Below are 22,167 nucleotides of genomic sequence, written 5' to 3'. Positions count from 1 at the left end.
TTCAAGTCTCCAACATGGGTAAAACCAAAGAGCTGTCACAGGACCTCAGAGTCAGAATTGTTGACCTTCACAAAGCTGGAATGGGCTACAAAAAGATTAGTAAGGTGTTGGATGTGAAAGTAACAACTATTGGTGCAATTATCAGAAAGTTTAAAGAGTATAACATGACAATCAACAGACCTCGGCCCGGTGCTCCAAAGAAGATTTCGCCTCGTGGGGTGGCAATGATGCTGAGAACGGTCAGAAATCCACCTGCAACCACTCGGCAGGAGTTAGCAAATGACCTGAAGGCAGCTGGGACCACAGTTTGCAAGGAAACAATTGGCAACACTTTGCGCAACAATGGATTCACATCCTGCAGTGCCCGAAAGGTACCCCTGCTGAAGAGAGCACATGTGGAGGCGCGCCTCAAGTATGCCAATGATCATTTGAAAGATGAACCAAGTTATTGGGAGAAGGTTTTGTGGTCAGACGAGACCAAAATTGAACTTTTCGGCCTCAACTCCACCCGCCATGTGTGGAGGAAGAAAAATGCTGCCTATGACCCCAAGAACACTGTGCCCACCGTCAAGCATGGAGGTGGAAGCATAATGTTTTGGGGGCGTTTCTCTGCCAAGGGTACAGGGCTACTTCACCGCATCACTGGGAAGATGGATGGAGCCATGTACCGCACAATCCTGAGGGACAACCTCCTCCCCTCTGCCAGGGATCTGAAAATGGGCCGTGGTTGGGTCTTCCAACATGATAACGACCCTAAACATACAGCAAAGGCAACAAAGGATTGGCTCAAGAAAAATCACATTAAGGTCATGGAGTGGCCCAGCCAGTCGCCAGACCTCAATCCGATCGAAAATCTATGGAGGGAGCTGAAGGTCAGAGTTGCCAAGCGACAGCCCACCAACCTTCATGATTTAGAGAGGATCTGCAAAGAAGAGTGGGCCAAAATTCCCCCTGGAGTGTGTGCTAAACTTGTGGTTAACTACAACAAACGTCTCACCGCTGTGCTTGCAAACAAAGGCTTTGCCACTAAGTATTGAGTGTGTTTGGCAAGAGGGATCAAATACTTATTTTCCTCATTGAAATACAAATTAATTAAAATATATTCTTTAAAATTATATTCTGGATTTTTGTCTTGATATTCTGTCTCTCCATGTTAGAATATATCTACCATTAAAAGTGCAGAAGGATAGTGTCTTTATTAATGGGCAAACAAAGAAAATCAGCAAGGGATCAAATACTTCTTGGACTCACTGTATATTTCAGTAATTCTGTTCAAAATGAGAAACTCACACAGCTCTGGAAAAAAAATAAGAGATTTGATCTCTGATTTTGCTATTTATATTTATTTATATGTTAATGAAGTTATGTTCAATGAGTAAAATGAACATGTTTTATTCTATATACTACGGAAAACTTTTCTCCCAATTTCTCACAAATAGTTCAGAAATCAAATCAAATTGGTGGAATAACCCTGGTGGTTTTTAATCACAGTTTTTTTCATGCAGCTTGGCATCATGTTCTCCTCCACCAGTCTTACACACTGATTTTGGATAACTTTATGCTGCTTTACTCCTGGTGCAAAACTTCAAGCAGTTCAGTTTGGTTTGATGGCTTGTGATCATCCATCCTCCTCTTGATTATATTTCAGAGGTTTTCAATTTGGTAAAATCAAAGAAATGTATAGTTTTTAAGCAGTCTTTTATTTTGGTCCTAGAGCTGTACAATATATAGATGTGTTACACACAGTGATCTATTTTAAGCATTTATTTCTTTTATTGTTGATGACTATGGCTTAGAGCCAATGAAAACCCAAAAATCGGTGCCTCAGAAAATTAGAATATTATATAAGAATAGGAGATAGAGAGAGAGAGAGAGAGAGAGAGAGAGAGAGATCCTGGATATATTTGATTTTTGGTCAAACTATCGCTTTAAGCAATAAGCATTTGGGCTAGCCCAAAAACCCCAGGCAGGGGGGTGTAACAGATCACATCATTTAAATGATGGATCAGATTATGTTTTAGATTAGAAATGGGAGAAAATGGGAAAAATAAGTTTTTTGAGAGAGTAGTTTTAACTTGCGCTCACATTACACACAGATACAGATCACTTACATTTGTGAATGTGAACCGTCAAGATCGACAAATCTGATCTGAGCAAAAAATCAGATTTGCGCAATGTTGTTTGTAATGTTAACGTAGCCTAATAGACAGAAGTGATACTGCTGCTTTTACTAAAATAAAACCTGTAGCGACGTTTCTGTTGAATTTACTTACACCGAACGTTCAAATGGAACACAGCAATATTACTGTAAATAGTGGCTAACAGAGGCAGTAAAACTGTATTCCACACTGTTTATAGTTAAACTCTTGTAATTTAATCGTTTTGGGTGATCCATGTTAATCACAGATGATCAGAGATCCACTACACCACCACAAGGCACAGTGGAGGAAACCAAAAATAAAAATAAAAACGTCATAATATCCTTCTAAACGCAGCTAAAACTCATTACACACATTTCAGTATATTTACACCTTATTCTGAACATCGCTGCCTCGTCTGATCAACATATACACATAAACCGGCACGCTGGAGACACTTAATAAACAGGAATTAATCACTCTCTCTCACAGATAATATCAGATTAGTACCTAAAGGAATGTTTAAACATGGTCCAAAAATACACTGTTCTGAGTACAGTGAGGCTCGCACGTGTGGAGCTCGTACATTCTGCAGGTAATGAGGCTGATCAGGCAACAGTGCTAATAATGCTAATGCTAATGCACTTTAAACTGTCTATATACTGTAGACTCTACATATAAAGAGTGAACATGAAGGACATAAGTTAACACAGCTCAGTTAAAACAGTATTTGCATATTAGCATATCAGCTTTTCACCCGAACAGGATGTTGTTCTTGTGCCCATTGTTTCCCTACTGAACTGATTTATTCACTTTTATAAATTTCTGAAGAGAAAAGTACCAAATACAATGTAATAATTAGTGCCCTGAAACAATAAGACTGTAACAATACAATCAATAAAATATTAGAATTCATCTTGAAAAAAAATTAAAAACAAAGGCGTGTTTTTGCCGTGAGGCATTTTTAGCATGTAACATATCAAAAAAATGCATTTGATCAAATGATAAATACCATAGGTGTAGTGTTAAAAGGTGTAGGGTTTTACCAAATAGTGTCTACAGTTTGTCTTACCTAGCAACAGTAACTAGGAACAAGCTGTTTTGGGGGCGTAGCCTGGAGAGGAATATTATTTGTGTCGTACTGTTATAACCGGTCACATAACGTACAATTCGTACTGGTCCAGAACCAATGGTTCCACCGCAAATCACTTACATCATAGAGCCTCCAGTAGGATGTCAAAAGAAGAGCCAATCAGAGAAGTCCGTTCTGATCAGGTGCTTCGTGTTCCTGTACAGGGTTCGTACAAGGTTCGTACACAGTCCCACCTGACAGGCACGCGTGTGTGTCCTCGTCTGTCCTGTGATCCCATCCTAGCCACACGGATAACACAGTGATGGAGAGATTGGACAGGTCTCTTATGTCCAAAGTGTCCAAATGTCTAGAGTGTGTGTGTGTGTGTTTGTGTGTGTGGACGTAAATTGCTTAGTCATTAAAGTCACACCATGAAGCCTGGGAAATGATGGCCCATGGGATATGAGAGGAGTGTGTGTGTGTGTATATGTGTGTGTGTGTGTGCGTGTGAGAGAATGTATACAGCCTCTGTTCTCTTTTCCACTGCAGGGCAGAACAATTCTAATGGAATTTCTACTCAGAAACAGTGAAGCTAATGTTAGCTCTGTTTACAGTTACAGGCTACATTAGCCAGCTAGCATCCACAGCTTATCTACATATATTTCCTTTATTATTGTATTATTGTTGTTTTTGCTTTTATAACTAAAATAACATTTAAAAACTTTTTTTTATGCTGAATCCGTAGCTTTGCAGGGTTCAGAGGTCACAAATTTCCAATTTTTTGTTTGAATGTTTAGTTTAGATCTCACTTTATCTGTATTTAATATATTAAATACATATCAGACCCAAAGCTTCCTACATTCAAAACACTTTTATAATTTTTAAACCAATGTTTAAAACTGTAAAATCAAGTATTCTTAGTTAGCAATTGTTGCGCTGTGGGAACTGTTTGACCCTGCAGTGACTGGAACAGGCCTTTACTGGTCCTGTAGGACAGAGAGAAAGAGAGAGAGAGAGAGAGAGAGAGAGTGTGTGTGTTTATGTGTGTGTGTGTGTGTGTGTGTGTGTGAGAGAGAGATGTTTACAGTTTCTGCTGGTCCCAGAATGTGCGTTACTGAGTCTCTGCCTCTCCCTGCATTACTGTGAGAGAGTGTGTGTGTGTGTGCGTGTGTGTGTGTGTGTGTGTGTGAAGAGTGTGTTACTGCAACTCCGGCCGTGCCTCCACCTCCCCCCGTGAGGCAGTGCGGGCGCGGATGTACTCGCTGGTCTGCAGGGGGCGCTGCTCCCCCAGACGCCATCGTCGCACCGCCAGGTACGTGTTCACCCCGTACACACCCGTCACCAAAAAGCCAAAAATCTGACAGAGAGAAACACACACACACACACACACACACACACACGCACAGAACAAAAGTTAAACTGCAGTTCCACACAGCCGCCACACGGGGGCAGCACTGCACTGCCACAGAAGAGCAACAGAGCATCAGTGTGTCCAAGTAGTGTTAAGTTGTGTAACAGAGTGTAAAGAAGTGTCAAGGCAAGTAATGTAGTGTAATTTATTATGTAAAAGAGTTTAAACATGTAAATAATTGTGTAAAAATGTGTAAATATTTGTGTAAACGAGTTTAAAGGAGTGAAAAAATATGTTTGTACAGGAGTTTTACGGAGGTGTGCAAAAAAGCTTTGTATAGGAGTCTGTAAAGGTAAAAAAAATATAGAGAACTGTAACAAAGTGTAAGGTAGCGTGTAAACGTATTTAAGGGAGCATAAACGAATATACAATAGTGTAAAGCTGTGTAAATTAGTGTAATCTTCTTTAAAAGAGTGTAAAGTTGTGTAAAATTGTATAAAGGAGTGTAAAGCTGTGTAAAAGAGTGTATATAAGTGTAAAGTGGTGAAGGTTTACCACAGCTGCGATCTCAGCTCCACTCTGGTGGTTCAGAGCTGCCAGGACCACGGAGGCCAGGAAGAAGAAGACTGTGCTGGAGGCGGTGTTTATCAGGTCCTGTACACACACACACACACATACCTGATTAAACACACTGATATAAATATATATTCTGATGTAAATGCTCACACAAAAAAAACTTTTTTAATTGTTTATATAAAAAAATGTCATATCTAAATATTAAAATAACTAATAATCAAAGCTTGAAAGCTTGAAAGTTAGGATCAAAGGTGAAAATGAAAAGTCTAACTGAAGGGTGGGAAATGTGGAATAAGCACAGTTCCGGTAGGCTGCAGGCAGGGGGTGCAAAAACATCAAAATACTGTAATGTACCGATTATATTCACATGTTTCTGGACTCATTTAGACAAGGGTATTCATTTAACACGTATAGCTACATCTTTACAACTTTCTAAGAAAATTCCTAGAAACACTTTATCACCTAGCAACACCTTGGCAACCAACTCCTTTGCAACAGGTTAGCAACCAACACTTATTTCACAAAAAACACAAAACAAAAACAAAAACACTGTTAAGCTGAAATCAATGTTTGGCAGAAATCCCATCCATATTCACTGCAGGAGACCCGCAGTACCACCTCAGAGCAGGTCTTATTTGGGTGGTGGGTCATTCCAAGCACTGCACTGTCACTGCTGGACTGGAATAATTCACCACCAGCGTCCTGTGAGCAGCGTCCTGGGACAGTAACCACCCACCACCTACTGTCCTGATAAGAGGATAAAAAAGTAGATAGATAGATAGATAGATAGATAGATACTTTATTGATCCCCGGGGGGAAATTCTTGAAAAAGTTTGCAGTGAAACAGATACAGGACTACAGTCTGTCATTGTTATAGAACTACAAAGTGTCCTTATATGGTCAGTGGAGGTGAAAACTAATGGTTGTATAAACAAGGAAGTGGTCATAATATGCTATTTGTAGAATCTTTCATATTCAAATTCAACACCAAGGACGTTTTCTAACAGTAACCACACACACACACACACACACTAGCTCGCTCATGGTTCTAGATGAATGGTGTTTGCAGTGTGACTGGGGCACGGGTCTCCCCTGTGACTGAACACATGACCAAAGAGACTGACCACATGATGCTCTCGCTCTAACTGACGTCCATTCTCTCTTTCTCTCTCTCTCCAACACAAACCAAAGCATTCTTATCTGAGGTATAGAGTGAATCCCCTCGGATTGTCAGAATGAGTCACTTGAACATCATAGGACATTATAGAGTATTATAGAGTGCCCTTTAAACTTCCTGTTGTGTATTACAGTCCGTCAGAATGATTGCGTGGATTCTATGAACATTATAAAGCATTATAGAGTGCCCGCTTTCTGCATCCTGTAGTGTATTACAGTCTGTCAGAATGAGGGTGTGGATCATTTGAACATTATAAAGCATTATAGAGCGCCCTCTGGAATTCCTGTAGTGTATTACAGTCTGTCAGAATGAGTGTGTGGATCATATGAACATTATAGAGCATTATAGAGCGCCCTCTACGCTTCCTTTAGTGTTTTACAGTCTGTCAGAATGAGCGTTTGGATCATATGACCTTTATAGAGTGTTATAGAGCGTCCTCTAAACTTCATGTAGTGTTTTACAGTCTGTTAGAATGAGCATGTGGATCATATGAACATTATAAAGCATTATAGAGTGCTCTCTAGACTTCCTGTAGCGTATTACAGTCTGTCAGAATGAGCGTATGGATTATATGAACATTATAGAGCATTATAGAGCTCCCCCCTAGACCTACTGTACTGCATTACAGTCTGTCAGAATGAGCGTGTGGATCATATGAACATTATAGAGCATTATAGAGCGCCCCCTACGCTACCCGTAGTGTATTACAGTCTGTCAGAATGAGAATGTGGTTCATATGAACATTTTAGAGCATTATAGAGCGCCCCCTAAACTTCCTGTAGTGTATTACAGTCTGTCAGAATGAGCGTGTGGATCATATGAACATTATAAAGCATTATAGAGCGCCCCCTACGCTACCCCTAGTGTATTACAGTCTGTCAGAATGAGAATGTGGTTCATAAGAACATTTTAGAGCATTATAGAGCTCCCTCTAGACCTACTGTACTGCATTTCAGTCTGTCAGAATGTGTGTGTGGTTCACATGAACATAATAGCGCATTATAGAGCGCCCTCTAGACTTCCTGTAGTGTATTACAGTCTGTCAGAACAAGCATATGGATCCTATGAACATTATAGAGCATTATAGAGCGCCCCCTAAACTTCCTTTAGTGTATTACAGTCTGTCAGAATGACCGTGTGGATCACATGAACATTATAGAGCATTATAGAGCATTAAGGGAATTTATTTAAATAATTAATATTTCAGGCATATATTCTATTCACTAATTTTCTGATCCAGAAGCCCAGCAGTGTCCTGTGTTTAGTGAACGTGCACTTTGTTGTGGCCACACAGTTTCAGACAGACTGAGGTGGGGTGTTTGGAGACCACGTTTATGTGCTCTGGAACATCTGAACTTGGATGTTTTCTGCTGAGTTACGGTTCCACGCTGCCTCAGGCAACAGGAAGCCCACAGAGCCAGGGAATGTGAAAGCGGTGAGGCGGTCGGGGGGTATAGAGTAACGGGTGTGAAGCCTCTGTGCAGCAGTAAGCGGGGGGGGACTGAAGGATAAATATTGCAGCTCTTCTTCAGCTTGGGTGGCAGAACAGAGTCAGCAGGAGGAGAAGTTTTACTGATGTCTCCAGGAGAATGCTGCTAAAACAGGCTGTAAACATGATGCCTCAGACGCCTCTCAGACTCCAGAAAGCTCTGAGGGCCTGTTCACACCTGGAACTGACCTGCATCCCGGCCAAACCACATATCCGTTCACAACCGAACATCCCTTTCAGACAGCTTCCTCTTACAGCATCCACAGTTAATCCTGTTGGATGTGGTAGATCCTTCTTGGTGGTATGCTGATATTACCCTGGATACCGTGGCTCTTGATGCATCACAAAGACTTGCTATTTCACCCATAATGTTGTGTGCATTGCAATATTTTGAGTAAAACTGTGCTCTTACCCTGCTAATTGAACCTTTACACTCTGCTCTTACTGGTGCAATGTGCACTAAAATGTGCACTAAAATGATAGGTGTTTCAGTTTCATTGTCCAACCCCCTGTATGTCCTGTGCAGTCCGATCTTAGAAAATTATCAAAACAAATTGCCGTTCACACCTGGTAATAACATGCCTCCTGAATGGTTCAGTATGAAAACCATTGTAAAAACACATCAGGCATTAATGGGTCCTGAGTAGGGGTTTAAAGGCACAGAACGGTTCGGTCCGTTTTCTGTATGTTTTCGGTACATTTTAATAAAGAGGCTGAGCATTCTGTATGGCCACACCTTTATTAACTTCATAATAACAATGAATCTTCACTATAATTATGTTTTGGTTTAAAATATTGTTTTGAGGCTCAAGCTCTTTTATTAAATGCTGAAAAATTAGGTTTCTCTCCTGCTGTCATCATGAGAGGCTTCATCTTTTGGATCTTGGATTTGGAACAATGAGCCTGATTGTGGCACTATATTAGTGGTGTCAATCAATTAAAAATTAATTAAAATACTAATTCATTTTTTTTATGCTGGAATTTCCCAGTATTATTGTGAGGGGACAGTAATAAGTGTGGTGTGGTTTGGATATGATAGACTAGATCATTTTGTACTGTATTATAATATCTTAGAGAGAGAAAGAGAGAGAGAGAGAGAGACAGACAGACAGACAGCGAAAGAGAGAGAGAGAGAGAAAGAGAGTACGAGCACCTAACCCTGCGTTCACACTGGATCTCTCTCTCTCTCTCTGTCTGTCTGTCTCTCCTTTCATTTCTCCGCCGTCTCTCTCTGTCCAGCTCTCTGTACATTAATCTGTCTGTCTCTCTCTCTCTCTCAATATTCTAATCTATATCTGTGTTCTGAGCAGTGAGTTTGGGTCAGGTTTCAGATCGACCAGTCTGTCGGATTCTGGCAGGTCTGTTTTGGCGGGCTGGGGGATGGGGGTAGCACTCTCTATCACCCGCTCAGCTCATCCGCCAAGACCAAAACTGTGTGTGTTTGTGTGTGTGAGCATGTGTGTGTGTGTGTATGAGTGTGCTTTGTTTGTGATGAAGGACAATGGTACTGGGGCTGCACTGTTTTCTGTAAGATTCATTCTGAGGCAGCGAGCCAATCACTGCCAGCCTGGCACCATATCACACACTTAGAGAGGGGGGGGGGGGGGGGGGGGGGTTTGTATCAGTCACACAGTCTGAGAAATCCACACAAAACAATTCAATTTTGATGTCCAAAATATCAAACATCAGCTACAGTGTGAAGGCTACCTCCACCATGTTTGGAAGCTGCATTGACTCTGTTGATCTGCTTTAAAACAGTGTTCTATTTTAGTTTTATAGAATAATAAAAGCATATATTTTTATTAAGTACAGCTCTGGAAAAAAAACAAGAGACCACTTACAAATGATGAGTTTCTTTGATTTAACCAAATTGAAAACCTCTGGAATATAATCAAGAGGAAGATGGATGATCACAAGCCATCAAACCAAACTGAACTGCTTGAATTTTTGCACCAAGCAAAGTAAAGTAAAGCAGCATAAAGTTATACAAAAGCAGTGTGTAAGACTGGTGGAGGAAAACATGCCAAGATGCATGAAAACTGTGATTAAAAAACAGGGTTATTCCACCAAATATTAATATCTGAACTCCTAAAACTTTATTTTGGGAGGAATTTGGGAGAAATGTTGTTCGTAGTTTATAGAGTTAAACAACAATGTTCATTTTACTAAAACATAAACCTATAAAAATCAGAGAAACTGAAGTGCTCTCTTCATTTTTTGAAGGCACAACAAAATAAAGTATACTTTTTTAAGTATTCTGAAATACAGATTAAGCAGGTAAAAATAGTGTAAGTAGAAATAGTACACTTTAATTATTCTGCATGCAGTTCAAGCACACTATTATTATATTTAAATACACGCATTTTCACAAGTGTTCTGTTGCTGCTATTTCACAAAACTCATCTACAGATATGCTCTGGCTTTGCAGCTCTCTCCTAAACTCGCTCTCTAAGAAAAATAAGTGTTTCCGCTCAGTCCTGCCAGAGATATCATCACGGCTGGGTTCGGGAGAGGTTCTTCTGAGAGCTGATTCGCTAACTGGAAAAACAATCCCGCCAACAAACCCTCCTTTAGGACAGCAGCCATAATTACAACACCAAAAACTCAATGAGGGGAATTTTAGCCTGAAACTGAAACAGACCCTGCAGCAACACACACAACACTGAGGCCTGCTGAAGTGTGTGTTCGTGTGTGTGTACTGGCATCATTTCAAAGTGACCTTTACTAATCTTTGGGAAAGTAAACAGTAAATTTATCTCCCATCAGATCTTTACATGCTCATAAATGTTCATATGATTCACACAGTCATACTGACAGACTGTAATACACTACAGGAAGCGTAGGGGGTGCTCTATACTACACAGTAATGTTCATATGATCCACACACTCAATTTGACAAATTGTAGTACACTATAGGAACTATAGGTGCACTTTATTATGTTCTATAATGTTCATATGTATGTTCATACATACTGTAATACACTACAAGAAGTGTAGGTACGCTCTATAATGGTTTATAATGTTTATATAATCCACATACATTCATTCTGACAGACTGTAATACACAACAGAAAGTATAGGGGCCACTCTATAATGCTCTATAATGTTAATATGATCCACACAGTCATTCTGACACTGCAATACACTACAGGAAGTGTAGGGGCCACTCTATAATGCTCTATAATGTTAATATGATCCACACAGTCATTCTGACACTGCAATACACTACAGGAAGTGTAGGGGCCACTCTATAATGCGCTATAATGTTAATATGATCCACACAGTCATTCTGACACTGCAATACACTACAGGAAGTGTAGGGGCCACTCTATAATGTTTTTATAATCCATACGCCCATTCTGACAGACTGTTATACACTATAGTAAGCGTAGAGGGTGCTTTATAATGCTCTAAAATGTACCTATGATCCACATAGTGTGTGTTGTGTAGTGTGTACACACCGTTAGACTCCAGTTGACCTGCGGTACTTTGGTGTGCAGGTTTAAGGTGAAGATGAGGAGTAAAACTCCCGTAACAACGAAGGCACTGCAGCTCACAAACTCGAACAGGTACACCCCCGCACACGGAGAACACAGCATCACCGTCTCAATGCAGATGAAGCCGATCATGGAGAGGACCTACAGACAGGGGAACAGAACCATAATCAGATAATTAATAAATTAAACAGTATTTATTTGCAGAAAATGAGAAATGGCTGAAACAACAAAAAAGATGCAGAACTTTCAGACCTTAAATAAGTTCGAAAAATCAATATTTGGTGGAATAACCGTGTTTTTTCATCAGAGTTGTTTTCATGCATCTTGGCATCATGTTTTCCTCCACCAGTCTTACACACTGCTTTTAGACAACTTTATGCCTTTACTCCTGGTGCAACAATTTAAGCAGTTCAGTTTGGTGGTTTGATAGCTTGTGATCATCCATCTTTCTCTTGATTATATTCCAGAGGTGTATGCTATCCTTAAACCACCACTCTGAATGAGTCCATCTCACATTAAATACTAAATAATTCGAAGATTTTTTTATTTTTGGGTGGAGATCTCATTTAATGCAGGTATTAATGTGAGATCTCTTTACAAAAGTCAGTTCTGCCGATCCAGTCGAGGTTCTGCAGAGCCAAGAACCAGAACATTCTTTTGCATTCTTCAGCTCCCGATTCCCTGCAGTGGCGTCCCAGGCGTTCTCTCAGGTTCTAGCGTGCGGAGCCGATGCATTTTCCACATGCCTGTGACGGTGTTTTTGGGAGTCGTGCAGGGTTCAGCCGTGTTTTCCTGCTCCGACCGCAGCGGGGGAAGAATTCCGAGGTTAAAGAGCTCTTGCTATTTAGGTGTTACGCTGCCTCGACTCTGCGGAGCGAAAAACCTCAAACAGATTACAGGTTGGACCGCTCCAACACAGAACCGCCGCCACCACACATTCCAGCAACCAGAGCCCTGAAATGCCACAGAGTCAGAACCAACCGGAGTCCCAACAAGAAGCGCTGAATAATTAAGCTTCATTTTAGTACATAAATCTATATTTTGATTTTTGTTTGTATTTACCTTTGATAAAAGAGGCACTAAATAAAAACTCTGACTTAGACTCACATCCCAGAGGCTCAAGACTCAACTTAACCCCTGACTCAGACTCACACCCCAGAGACTCCAGGTCAGAGTCAAGACTTGCCCCAGACTCACATGCCAGAGACTCAAGACTTGACTCAACGCTGGACTCAGACTCACATGACAAAAACTCGACTATAGGTGTGCTTATAAGCTATGTACCTGTATACTCACATCTTTATACTGGCTGTGAGGAGTTGCATTTAAGGTGCTGCTGTTTACAGTGATCTGATTCGTTTGTCAGAATCCTGACAGAAATCAGACGCTCTGTATAATGAAGAGAAGACGAGTGTTTGAAATGTAAATCAGTCAGTTCCTAGAGCAGCCGACAGGTTCATTAGGAGGAGGGTAAAAACCTTTGCCATGGCAACACGGGCATAATATGCAAATAACATCCAAACATTCAACACCTTCATCTACTAATCTAATAACTCTAATCACACAGCTGTTAATATTGTACATAAATAAATAACAAATATAAACACTGTTCTAATTAGGATCAACATACAAGCTCAATCACATTAATTAGATCTCCTCGTTAACATCAAAAACTCAATGTTCAGAAAGGATTCTGTTTTTTTGGAGTCACGGATCAGGGAAAGAGGAAAGCGAAAACGGTTTCAGTTTCTCAGTTGTTCACAGAAGTCTGTGTGTCACTTGATTAAATGGTGTGAAAGACTACAGCAGCAGTAAAACTGTAGTGTGTGTATGTGGGTGTAGGTGGAGCTGTGTCTGCTAAATGACTTTTAACCAAGGGTGGCAAAAAGAATCAACGTCATGTTCATTTATTGCTTAATAAGTCAATAACGTAATTATTGAAACAGGCCTATCTACCCGCCAAGTTTCTTTCCTGTAGTTTGCCTATTCCTTCTGGATGCAGCTATTTTTTGATGAAAGGTATAGACAGATAAATAGAAATTGTTGATGGTAAGTACATGATGCAATGCAATGCAATTAAAATGCACTATATGTAATTAATGTAGAGTTAACGACTACTACAACTCTTAATTAAAACAGGACAGTCTGGATCTTCTGCTTGTTTTTATTTGGTTGTTGGTGCTGCGGTCTGGTCTACTCTTCTTACCCTGATATCCAACACTTCCTATATTTTATATAAACATGTTTTCACTTTTCACTAGAAATGCATGAAAGCAGCATTTATGGTACTTATCCTCATCCATTTAGCCTACAGCAGTTTAGCTCTTTCCTTTCAGTCTTTAGCAGTTTAGCCCCATCTATTCAGTTTACAGAACTTCAGCTCCACCCATTTACCCTTCAGCTGTTTAGCCCCACCCAATCCACCCCAATCCACCCAATCCAAGTCAGTTTAGCCCCAGAAGTGCAATACTTATTGTTTGAAAGTTCTTACATCTCCCTCATCTGCTGACATTTCACTGATGATACACTGTACAGATCCCTCCCTCAGACGAAGTCTGCTGACAAATCCTGCTGTGTACTGTCTGGGGGTTCTCAACCAGCAGACCGAAATGGTATTTCTTTAAATGATCTAGAGGGTGGTGCCCTAGTGGGGGTTGACGGCTGAGGGGTAGAGCCAGTGAGTATCCAAACGGATCATAGAAGCAAATGATTCCGGACACCAAAAAACAAATGAATGGATTTTTTTGGAGCTTGGAGTGTTTAGTGTTTATAAGGGCAGTAAAGAGCCAAGTAAAAATATAAAAGCACATAAAAAGTGAGTTTTGCATACTCACACAAAGCAATCCAGACTGTTCTCACACAGAGTTCCCCAATGGTGGAACAAACTACCTTCCACTACCAGATCAGGAGAATCTCTCGCTATCTTTAAGAGACTCCTGAAGACAGAGTTCTTCAAAGAGCACTTACTCTCCTAACACCTCTAACACACTAACTACTTCTAACCTCATTTCCTTCTTCCCCTCCTTCACTTCTCTATCCCTTTATTTCCCTTCGACCTCCTTTAAGCCCTATCTAAAAATGGTTTATCTTAATTCCTATTACTTTGTACTTGACTATTGTAAGTCGCTTTGGACAAAAGCATCTGCCAAATGTAATGTAATGTAATAATAAGTCCCCTCTAAATGCACAGTTTGTTTAATTCTAATGGATAGAATTAAATATGTCTAAGGGTGGGAGGGTGGAGCGTAGAGTGAAATATAATATGTGTAAGATGAAGGATATGGGCTCTCTATGGTACAGATGGTCAGCACTGGGATCGGACTGAAACTAGCCATTAGTGATAGCAGCGGGATGCTAATCCCTCAAACGGAGAACAGGGGGCAGATGGGTGCCGGACTGACACTTAATCATTACAAGCAGTTACTGAACACGGCCAGAGAGTGTGTGTGTGTGTGTGTGTGTGTAAGACACCTGCTGTCTGCAGGCTGAGGACTGGCCTTTGTCCAACGGGATGCCTTACCTCATCACCCCAAACCCAGAGACCCTCCCTGCTGAACTCTGTATAAACCACCTCTTCTTTAGCCCCGCCTAATATTCATTCTACAACAGTTTAGTCCCACTCATTATTCAGTTTACAGCAGATTAGCCACTCCCATTATTCAGCCTACAGCAGTCTAGCCCCACCCATTATTCAGCCTACAGCAGTCTAGCCCCACCCATTAAAGCTGTATGTCTACTACAGTATAGTGTAAACCTCGTTCACACTCCCACCTTCTGAATCTGCTTAACTCTGGAGATCTCCACATGTTCTCCACCCAAACGGCCTGAGAACCATAACACACAGTCCCAAGAGTATCTCTCACACACACACACACACACACACACACACACACACACACACACACACAGATATGAACACAGCATCTGGAAAGTCCATTTACTTCCACACACACTTTACAGAGAGAGCTTGCGATAATATTTACTTTTCCTTTATTCAAACATTTGCTAATAGCGCCTTTAATTCAAGGCCAAACTTCACACATTTACACAATTACATCACAATCTGAGTGACTTACACCATTACAGAAATACAGCCTTACATCTTTACTACAATTCAGCATTAACACAATACAACACAGCCCTAAAGTCTTTCACCATTACAGCTTTACAGCCTTTCACTGTTACAGCCTTAAACCATCATAATACAGCCCTAAAATCTCACACCTTTACATTACCAGCACATTACAGTATTACACACCAACAATCTTTTTTACATGTATTTCACTAACTGATCGTTATATAGACTGGTCCCAGTTTTAAACCCTCTTTTTAAAACAGGTTAAATAAAGCAACAAATCTGTTGTATCTAATAAAAAAATGTAGTAGCATATTAGGCACCATCACTTGGTCCTTTTCATTTTTTTTTAGACAAACAACATCAGCAAGTATCATTTTTAATTATCGATCAAATCTAGGCATCGGCCATACTCAGATGATTAAAAAAAAAAATGCAGATACCGATGTAATTCTATAAAAGCCAAAAAGTCCAAAATAGATATCTGTACCTACAAACTTATAAAGCTCTGTAAAAAAAAGAAGAGAGCATTTCAGTTTCTGTGATTTCACTATTTATAAGTTTATGTTTGAGTAAATTGAACTTTTTTGTTTTATTCTATAAACTACAGACAACATTTCTCCCAAATTCCAAATAAAAATATTTAGAGCATTTATTTGCAGAGAATGAGAAATGGTTGAACCTCAAATAATGCAAAGAAAACAAGTTCATATTCATAAAGTTTTAAGGGTTCAGAAATCAATATTTGGTGGAATAACCCTGGTTTTTAATCATGTTCATAAAGTTCTCATGCATCTTGGCATCATGTTCTCCTCCACCAGTCCTACACACTGCTTTTGGATAACTTTATGCAGTTTTACTCCTGGTGCAGACATTCAAGCAGTCTATTCATATAAAGTTATCTAGTATTACATTGTTAAAGCTTTGTCTCAGGGGTGGAGGTGAAGGTCAGTCAGGTGACTGGATCAGTTATACAATAACAGCAGCAGATGAGCACATGGTGGTGTACACATTACACACCGGCACTCTTACAGGTAAAACAGCTAAAACACAAGACACACCTGGGTTACCTGCAGTAGCTTAGCCCCGCCCATTCTGCCTACAGCAGTTTAGCTCCATCAGTGCCGTCAATAAACAAAATAAAGGCCTAATGGCAGATTAGCACCAACCATCCAGGCTTCAGTATATTAGATAGACCCATTCAGCCAATTAACAGATTAACCCCATCCCACAGCCTACAGCGGTTAAGCTCCGCCCATTCAGTATACAAAGTTATAAGTACAAAGAATAAGTGTTTTTTGAAAGCAGCACAATAAATAAAGCAGTTTACTCCTAATCGAAGTATTTATGAACAGGCAGAGGGTCGGTCAGTGCAGCAGCCGGACAGCGGAAACCTTCACTTTCACCCAGATTACCCAGCAGAAAACACTGGTGTCCAGCTGGCCGAGCTGCAGGTAAATGATTGGCCAGTGGCCGGCGAGGCTGAAAACACTCGGAAAACTATCAGGAAACATGAAGCCCTGAAGAGTCAAACGCCTCATGAATAAATAACCAACTACATAAACTCCCGCCGTACAGCAGCACTCACAGCACCCACCAACATGCAGCCCAACGTACTACACAGGGAGTGAATAGCATAAAGTTATCCAAAAGCAGTGTGTAAGACTGGTGGAGGAGAACATGATGCCAAGAAATCTGTGATTAAAATCCACCACGGTTATTCCACCAAATATTGATTTCTGAACTCCTAAAACCTTATGAATATGAACTTGTTTTCTTTGCATTATTTGCATTAAATGACAATATTTTTATTTGGATTTTGGAAGAAATGTTGTTCATAGTTTATAGAAATAAAACAACAACAAAATAAAAAAAATAATTTGATTCAGAAACTGAAGTGGTGTCTTAATTTGTTCCAGAGCTGTACCTAAATATAAATGTGAATCTATATTAAATGTATTATATAGATGTATTACACACAGAGTGATCTATTTTAAGCGTTTATTTTTTTATTGTTGATGATTATGTCTCAGAAAATAAGAATATTATATAATGTGCCATGGTACTTTTGGCAGTGTGGGTAGTGTGCAGAGTCCTGCTGGTAAATGAAATCCACTTATTGTGTTCCAGGTTATCAATGTCAGAATTGTCAGCAACAGCAGCTGATGACACAGCATGGAAACATTCATAGATAGAAGTTTGGATTCTGAACTTGTGGTTGATGAGGTTTTCACAACTTTCCGAGGAGGAAGTCAGACTTGTGGAGGCATTCCAGTTCAATTCTCTTAATGGAACTTGAAAGTTCTGACATCAAATATAATGCAGCAGCCGAGAAGCTTCTTCTTCTGCTTCACACCGGTTCAGTTTCCTTCACAGCTCTATCAGAGGCACCAGGCTGTCTGACCTTCCGCCAACCCCAATGCAAATATCTCAGCTGCATGTGATAACACTTCAACAGCTCACTGTTTAACCAGCTACAGCACGGCCTTACTGTACAGACCAGCACTTATTACACCATTAGAATATTAATTACACAACAGGAGAATAATTATATTTCATTCCTCCTTACTCTTTCACAGTGTGAGGTGATGTGTGTGGAGCTTTTCAGTTCAGAGTGTTTAATTAAAGTGTATGGACTGTGGTAGAGGTGGAAGATGGTTTGAAAACATGGTAAATGATAGGAGACAGTGAAAGATGGTGAATGATGGTGGGAGCCAGTAGGAGACGGTAAGAGAAAAGAGTTGATTGTCAGAGATGGTGGGAGACAATTGGTGACGGTGGAAGACGAGGGGTAAAGGTAGACAGCAATAAGGAAGACATTAGGAGATAGTGGGAGGCAGCAGGTGATGGTGGGAGACACTGGGAAACAGTAGGAGACAGTGGGAGACAATGGAAGATGAGGGATGATTGTTGAAGATGGTGGGAGACAGTAAGAGACAGCAGATGATGGTGGAAGACGAGTTATGGTGGGAGATGAAGGGATAGGGTAGAAGACGTGAGAGACAGAGGTAGATGAGGAGTGAATGTTGGAGATGGTGGGAGACAGTAGGAGACATCAGGTGATGTGGAAGATGAGGGGTGATGGTGGGAGACGTTGGGAAACAGTAGTTGATGGTGGAAATTGAGGGGTGATGGTGAGAGATGAAGGGAGACAATAGGAGACGTTGGGAGACAGTGGGGGACAGTAGGTGATGGTGGAAGACAAGGAGTGATGGTGGGACTAAGGCAGACAGTAGGAAATGGTGGGAGACAGTGAGAGACCAGGGGTGATTGTGGAAGACAAAGGGTGATGGTGGGAGATGAAGGGAGACAGTAGGAGACAGTGGGAGATGAGAGGTGATGTTGGGAGATGATGGGAGATGGTAGGTGATGGTGGATGATTGATGGTGGGAGAAAATGTGAGAAACAGTGTGAGTTGGTGAGACATAAGGGATGATGGTGGAAAATATGGGAGATGGTGGGAGACAGTGGGAGACGAGTGGTGATGGTAGGAGACTGTAGGAGTTAGTGGGTGATGGTAGAAAATGGTGAATGATGGTTGGAGACGGTGGGTGACGCTGGGTAATAATGGAAGATGGTGGTAGATGCTTTGGTGAAAGATGTGGGAGAAGGGTTGTGATGATGGGAGATAGTGGGAGACCGTGGGAGACCATGGGAGATGGTGGGAGATGGTGGAAGACCGTGGGAGATGGTGGGAGACTGTGGGAGATGGTGGGAGACGGTGGGAGACGGTGGGAGATGGTGGGAGACGGTGGGTGAGGGTAAAAAACTATTCTACAAGCCACAGTGGGAGCAGTGGAGGTTCCTCTGGTGGAGTTTTGGCTTCACTTTACGACTTCCCCAGTTTCACTGCTCGTGTTCCTGCTGTAAAGTGTGTGTGTGTGTGTGTGTGTGTGTCGGTTAAGCTGAGTTAGCAAAACACAAAGGGCTGCAGCGTGGTGATGGTGATTTATACACAACATCTGGTTGAGAAACAGCTGGGACTCTGCTGCAGCGTGTGTTAAACTGCATTAGAAAGACTCTAATGATCTTCATAATTAATAAATTAATCAAGAGATTGTAAGAAAAAATACATAAAATCATTTAAATCAAATTCTTGCTGCATTCCAGAAATATCCACATATTTGGAACACAGCCAAAAAAAGTTCTTAGAGGACACTCTCACTACTCTGACATTGAAGCATATCTGTATTATTATATACCAAGAGATACAGACTTCAGGCTCTGCCCACATAAATGCTCTTCCATAACTACTGTCACACGTTACACGTATTTAACCCTAGTGTACTAATGAAGTTAACAACCAGTATGAATATATAAAGCTTTAATAACACTGGTATCCAGTATGAAGTTCAAACAACAAATAATGCCTCGCATGTGTTGTAATAACACTACTTTCCACATTAAAGTTATATAATTACATTAGTATCAAATATAAAGATGTTATTATAACACCAACATCCAGTATGAAATTCTAACAACATCAGTATCCAGTATGAAATTGTAATAACACTACTCCTCAATACAATAAATATCCAGTATGAAGGTTTACTAACACTGATTTCCAGTATAAGGCCCTAATATCACGAGTATCCAGTATAAAATTGTAACTACTCTCCAATATGAACTTCATACATAAGTAATATCCAGTATGAAGTTCTAATTACATCTATATCCAGTATGAAGTTCTAATAATCCAGTATGAAATTGTAATAACACTACTCCCCAGTATGATGTTCTAATTACATTAATATCTGGGTCTGTATAAAACAATTAATATCCAGTATGAATGTTAAATATCATTTGTAATAACATTAGTATCCAGTATGAAAGTGTAATAACACTACTCTCCAGTATAACGTTCTAATAACTTTAGCTTAGTATCCAGTATGAAGTTCAGAAGTTTACTATAACTGTGTAAGTTATTGTTGTGTAACAGAAGTAACAGGTGATTCCAAACTTTTGAAGTGTTTTGTAACAAAACGATCCAGATTCTAATTCGGATTATAACTCACCACTTCTATCGCTTTGAGGATGCCGAAGGTGGAGGTGAGGTATTCCGTGTCCCAGCGGATGCCTCGGACCCCCCTGGCCGCCTGGACAGGCTCGGTGGTCGGCTGGTAGGGGCTGCTGGCGCCGCTCATCATGGAGGCGCTGGAGGCCTCGCCATCAAAAACCTCCGGCTCCTCGGAGCTCCGCATTGCGCCGGGCAGGAGCTCAGAAACAGGCCGAAAACAGGCGGACTAAGTCCGGGAGGAGCGGCGCGCGGAGACGGGGCAGAGTCGCAGCTGTGCAGCGGGAACTCAGATCAGGCGCTGGGGAGCTGCTGCGCGGCTTCAGCGGCCGGACTCCACCATCTTCCCCCCGGTCCTCCAGCTCTGAGCTCGGGCATGGATCAGAACCAGCACCAGGCTGAACACTCGGCCTCCAGCGAGCCCGGACTCCCCTCAGCAGCCCAGCATTACAGAACCGCGCAGTCCCCACACTACCACCCCCACTGCCCCCGCCGCCGCTCCAGCTCCACCTCCCGGTCCAACCCAGCTCCAACCAGAACCAGCACACACAGATAAAAGCCCCCAGCGGCTCACAGATTAACTCACGCGATTAAATTAAATACTCTAAATAAATTATTTACATTTATAGTTTATTTATAGGCTGAATTCTGTTACTTTCGAAAGTTTGTGCGAAGCAGCGTGACTGGAGAAACACGTCGGATTCTGCTTCATAATAAAAGTCTCCCCGACTCTTCAATCATCTCAGTAAGTTTACTAGTGATCCTCTGTGCAGTGTTTCATATATACATAATAATAATAATAATAATAATAATAATAATAATAATAATAATAATAATGCAGAGTAGGAAAAAAACAGCTAAAATTACCTTTGTTAGTTTATTTTTTGTATATTTTTTATACATTGTACAACGTGTTTGCATGTGTGTGAGAATGTTTTTATAACAAATAGGCAGATGTAATATTTTTGTATAAAAACTCACACACAGCACACACTAACACACCATCACCATGTTTAACAGATGTGTATAATATGCCTTGGACTTTAGGCAGTTCCTTTATGATGGAATGAAATTTGTCATCAGTTGTAAATTCCTATAAATCTATTTTTGGTCACTAAACATAAAGATTATTTTAGTGAGTCTAAGGTTTTATTATGTAGTATGTGAATTTATTGGCATGTCTCTGTACCGTCATTCACAAACGCCAAGATTCCAAAGATGACCTACAGCCTAAAACCTACAGTGTATGCTGAAAGAGTTTATATAGCTGTAACAATACACACCTGTAAAAAAATTCTGCATGTCCCAAACATTATGGAGCATGTTTTTAACTGGTTTACAGCTTTACTATGTACAAAATCCAATTTTTCCATTCAAAGCAGTCTGTTTTTTGTATATATATAAAATATTCCCAACACTTCACAATACGGTACATCTAATAACAGTACATTAAATTTAAAATTAAATTTACGATATAAACATTTTATTTAAACATTTTAATTTTACAATTCCTGAAGCTTCTTATTAATTAAAAATGTTTATAACACTTTTAGAGTATGTGTATTAACATGATTATGCCGTCAATTTACTACAATTCTTTTGAGACAATATATTGTTAATTGTGACCGGCCTAATTGCAATATATAAACTGCAGAAAACCAAATATTGCAATGTATTTTTCTTTTTACTTATGATACTAATTGTTGGTTAAAGAAATGGTTTAATAGTGTTTCAAATAATTATAATTGACAATACAATTTTAATACTTAGCAATGTTG

General features: G+C 40.4%; 1 protein-coding gene across 1 annotated transcript; it reads right to left on the bottom strand.

Annotated features, from left to right (window-relative positions):
* Nucleotides 1-2,351: 2,351 nt before the first annotated feature.
* cmtm4 (CKLF-like MARVEL transmembrane domain containing 4) lies at nucleotides 2,352-20,881 on the bottom strand. The gene is made up of 4 exons (XM_022665354.2): nucleotides 20,391-20,881; nucleotides 11,265-11,441; nucleotides 5,117-5,215; nucleotides 2,352-4,567 (listed from the first exon to the last, which is right to left on the bottom strand). The coding sequence occupies exons 1-4, from the start codon at nucleotides 20,574-20,576 to the stop codon at nucleotides 4,409-4,411; spliced, it is 621 nt and encodes a 206-aa protein (XP_022521075.1). The 5' UTR covers nucleotides 20,577-20,881; the 3' UTR covers nucleotides 2,352-4,408.
* Nucleotides 20,882-22,167: the final 1,286 nt, after the last annotated feature.

Source organism: Astyanax mexicanus, chromosome 23, assembly GCF_023375975.1.
Source record: "Astyanax mexicanus isolate ESR-SI-001 chromosome 23, AstMex3_surface, whole genome shotgun sequence".
Taxonomy (NCBI): domain Eukaryota; kingdom Metazoa; phylum Chordata; class Actinopteri; order Characiformes; family Acestrorhamphidae; genus Astyanax; species Astyanax mexicanus.
The sequence above is the reverse complement of the archived record's forward strand: the minus strand, read 5'-3'. Positions and strand labels throughout refer to the sequence as shown.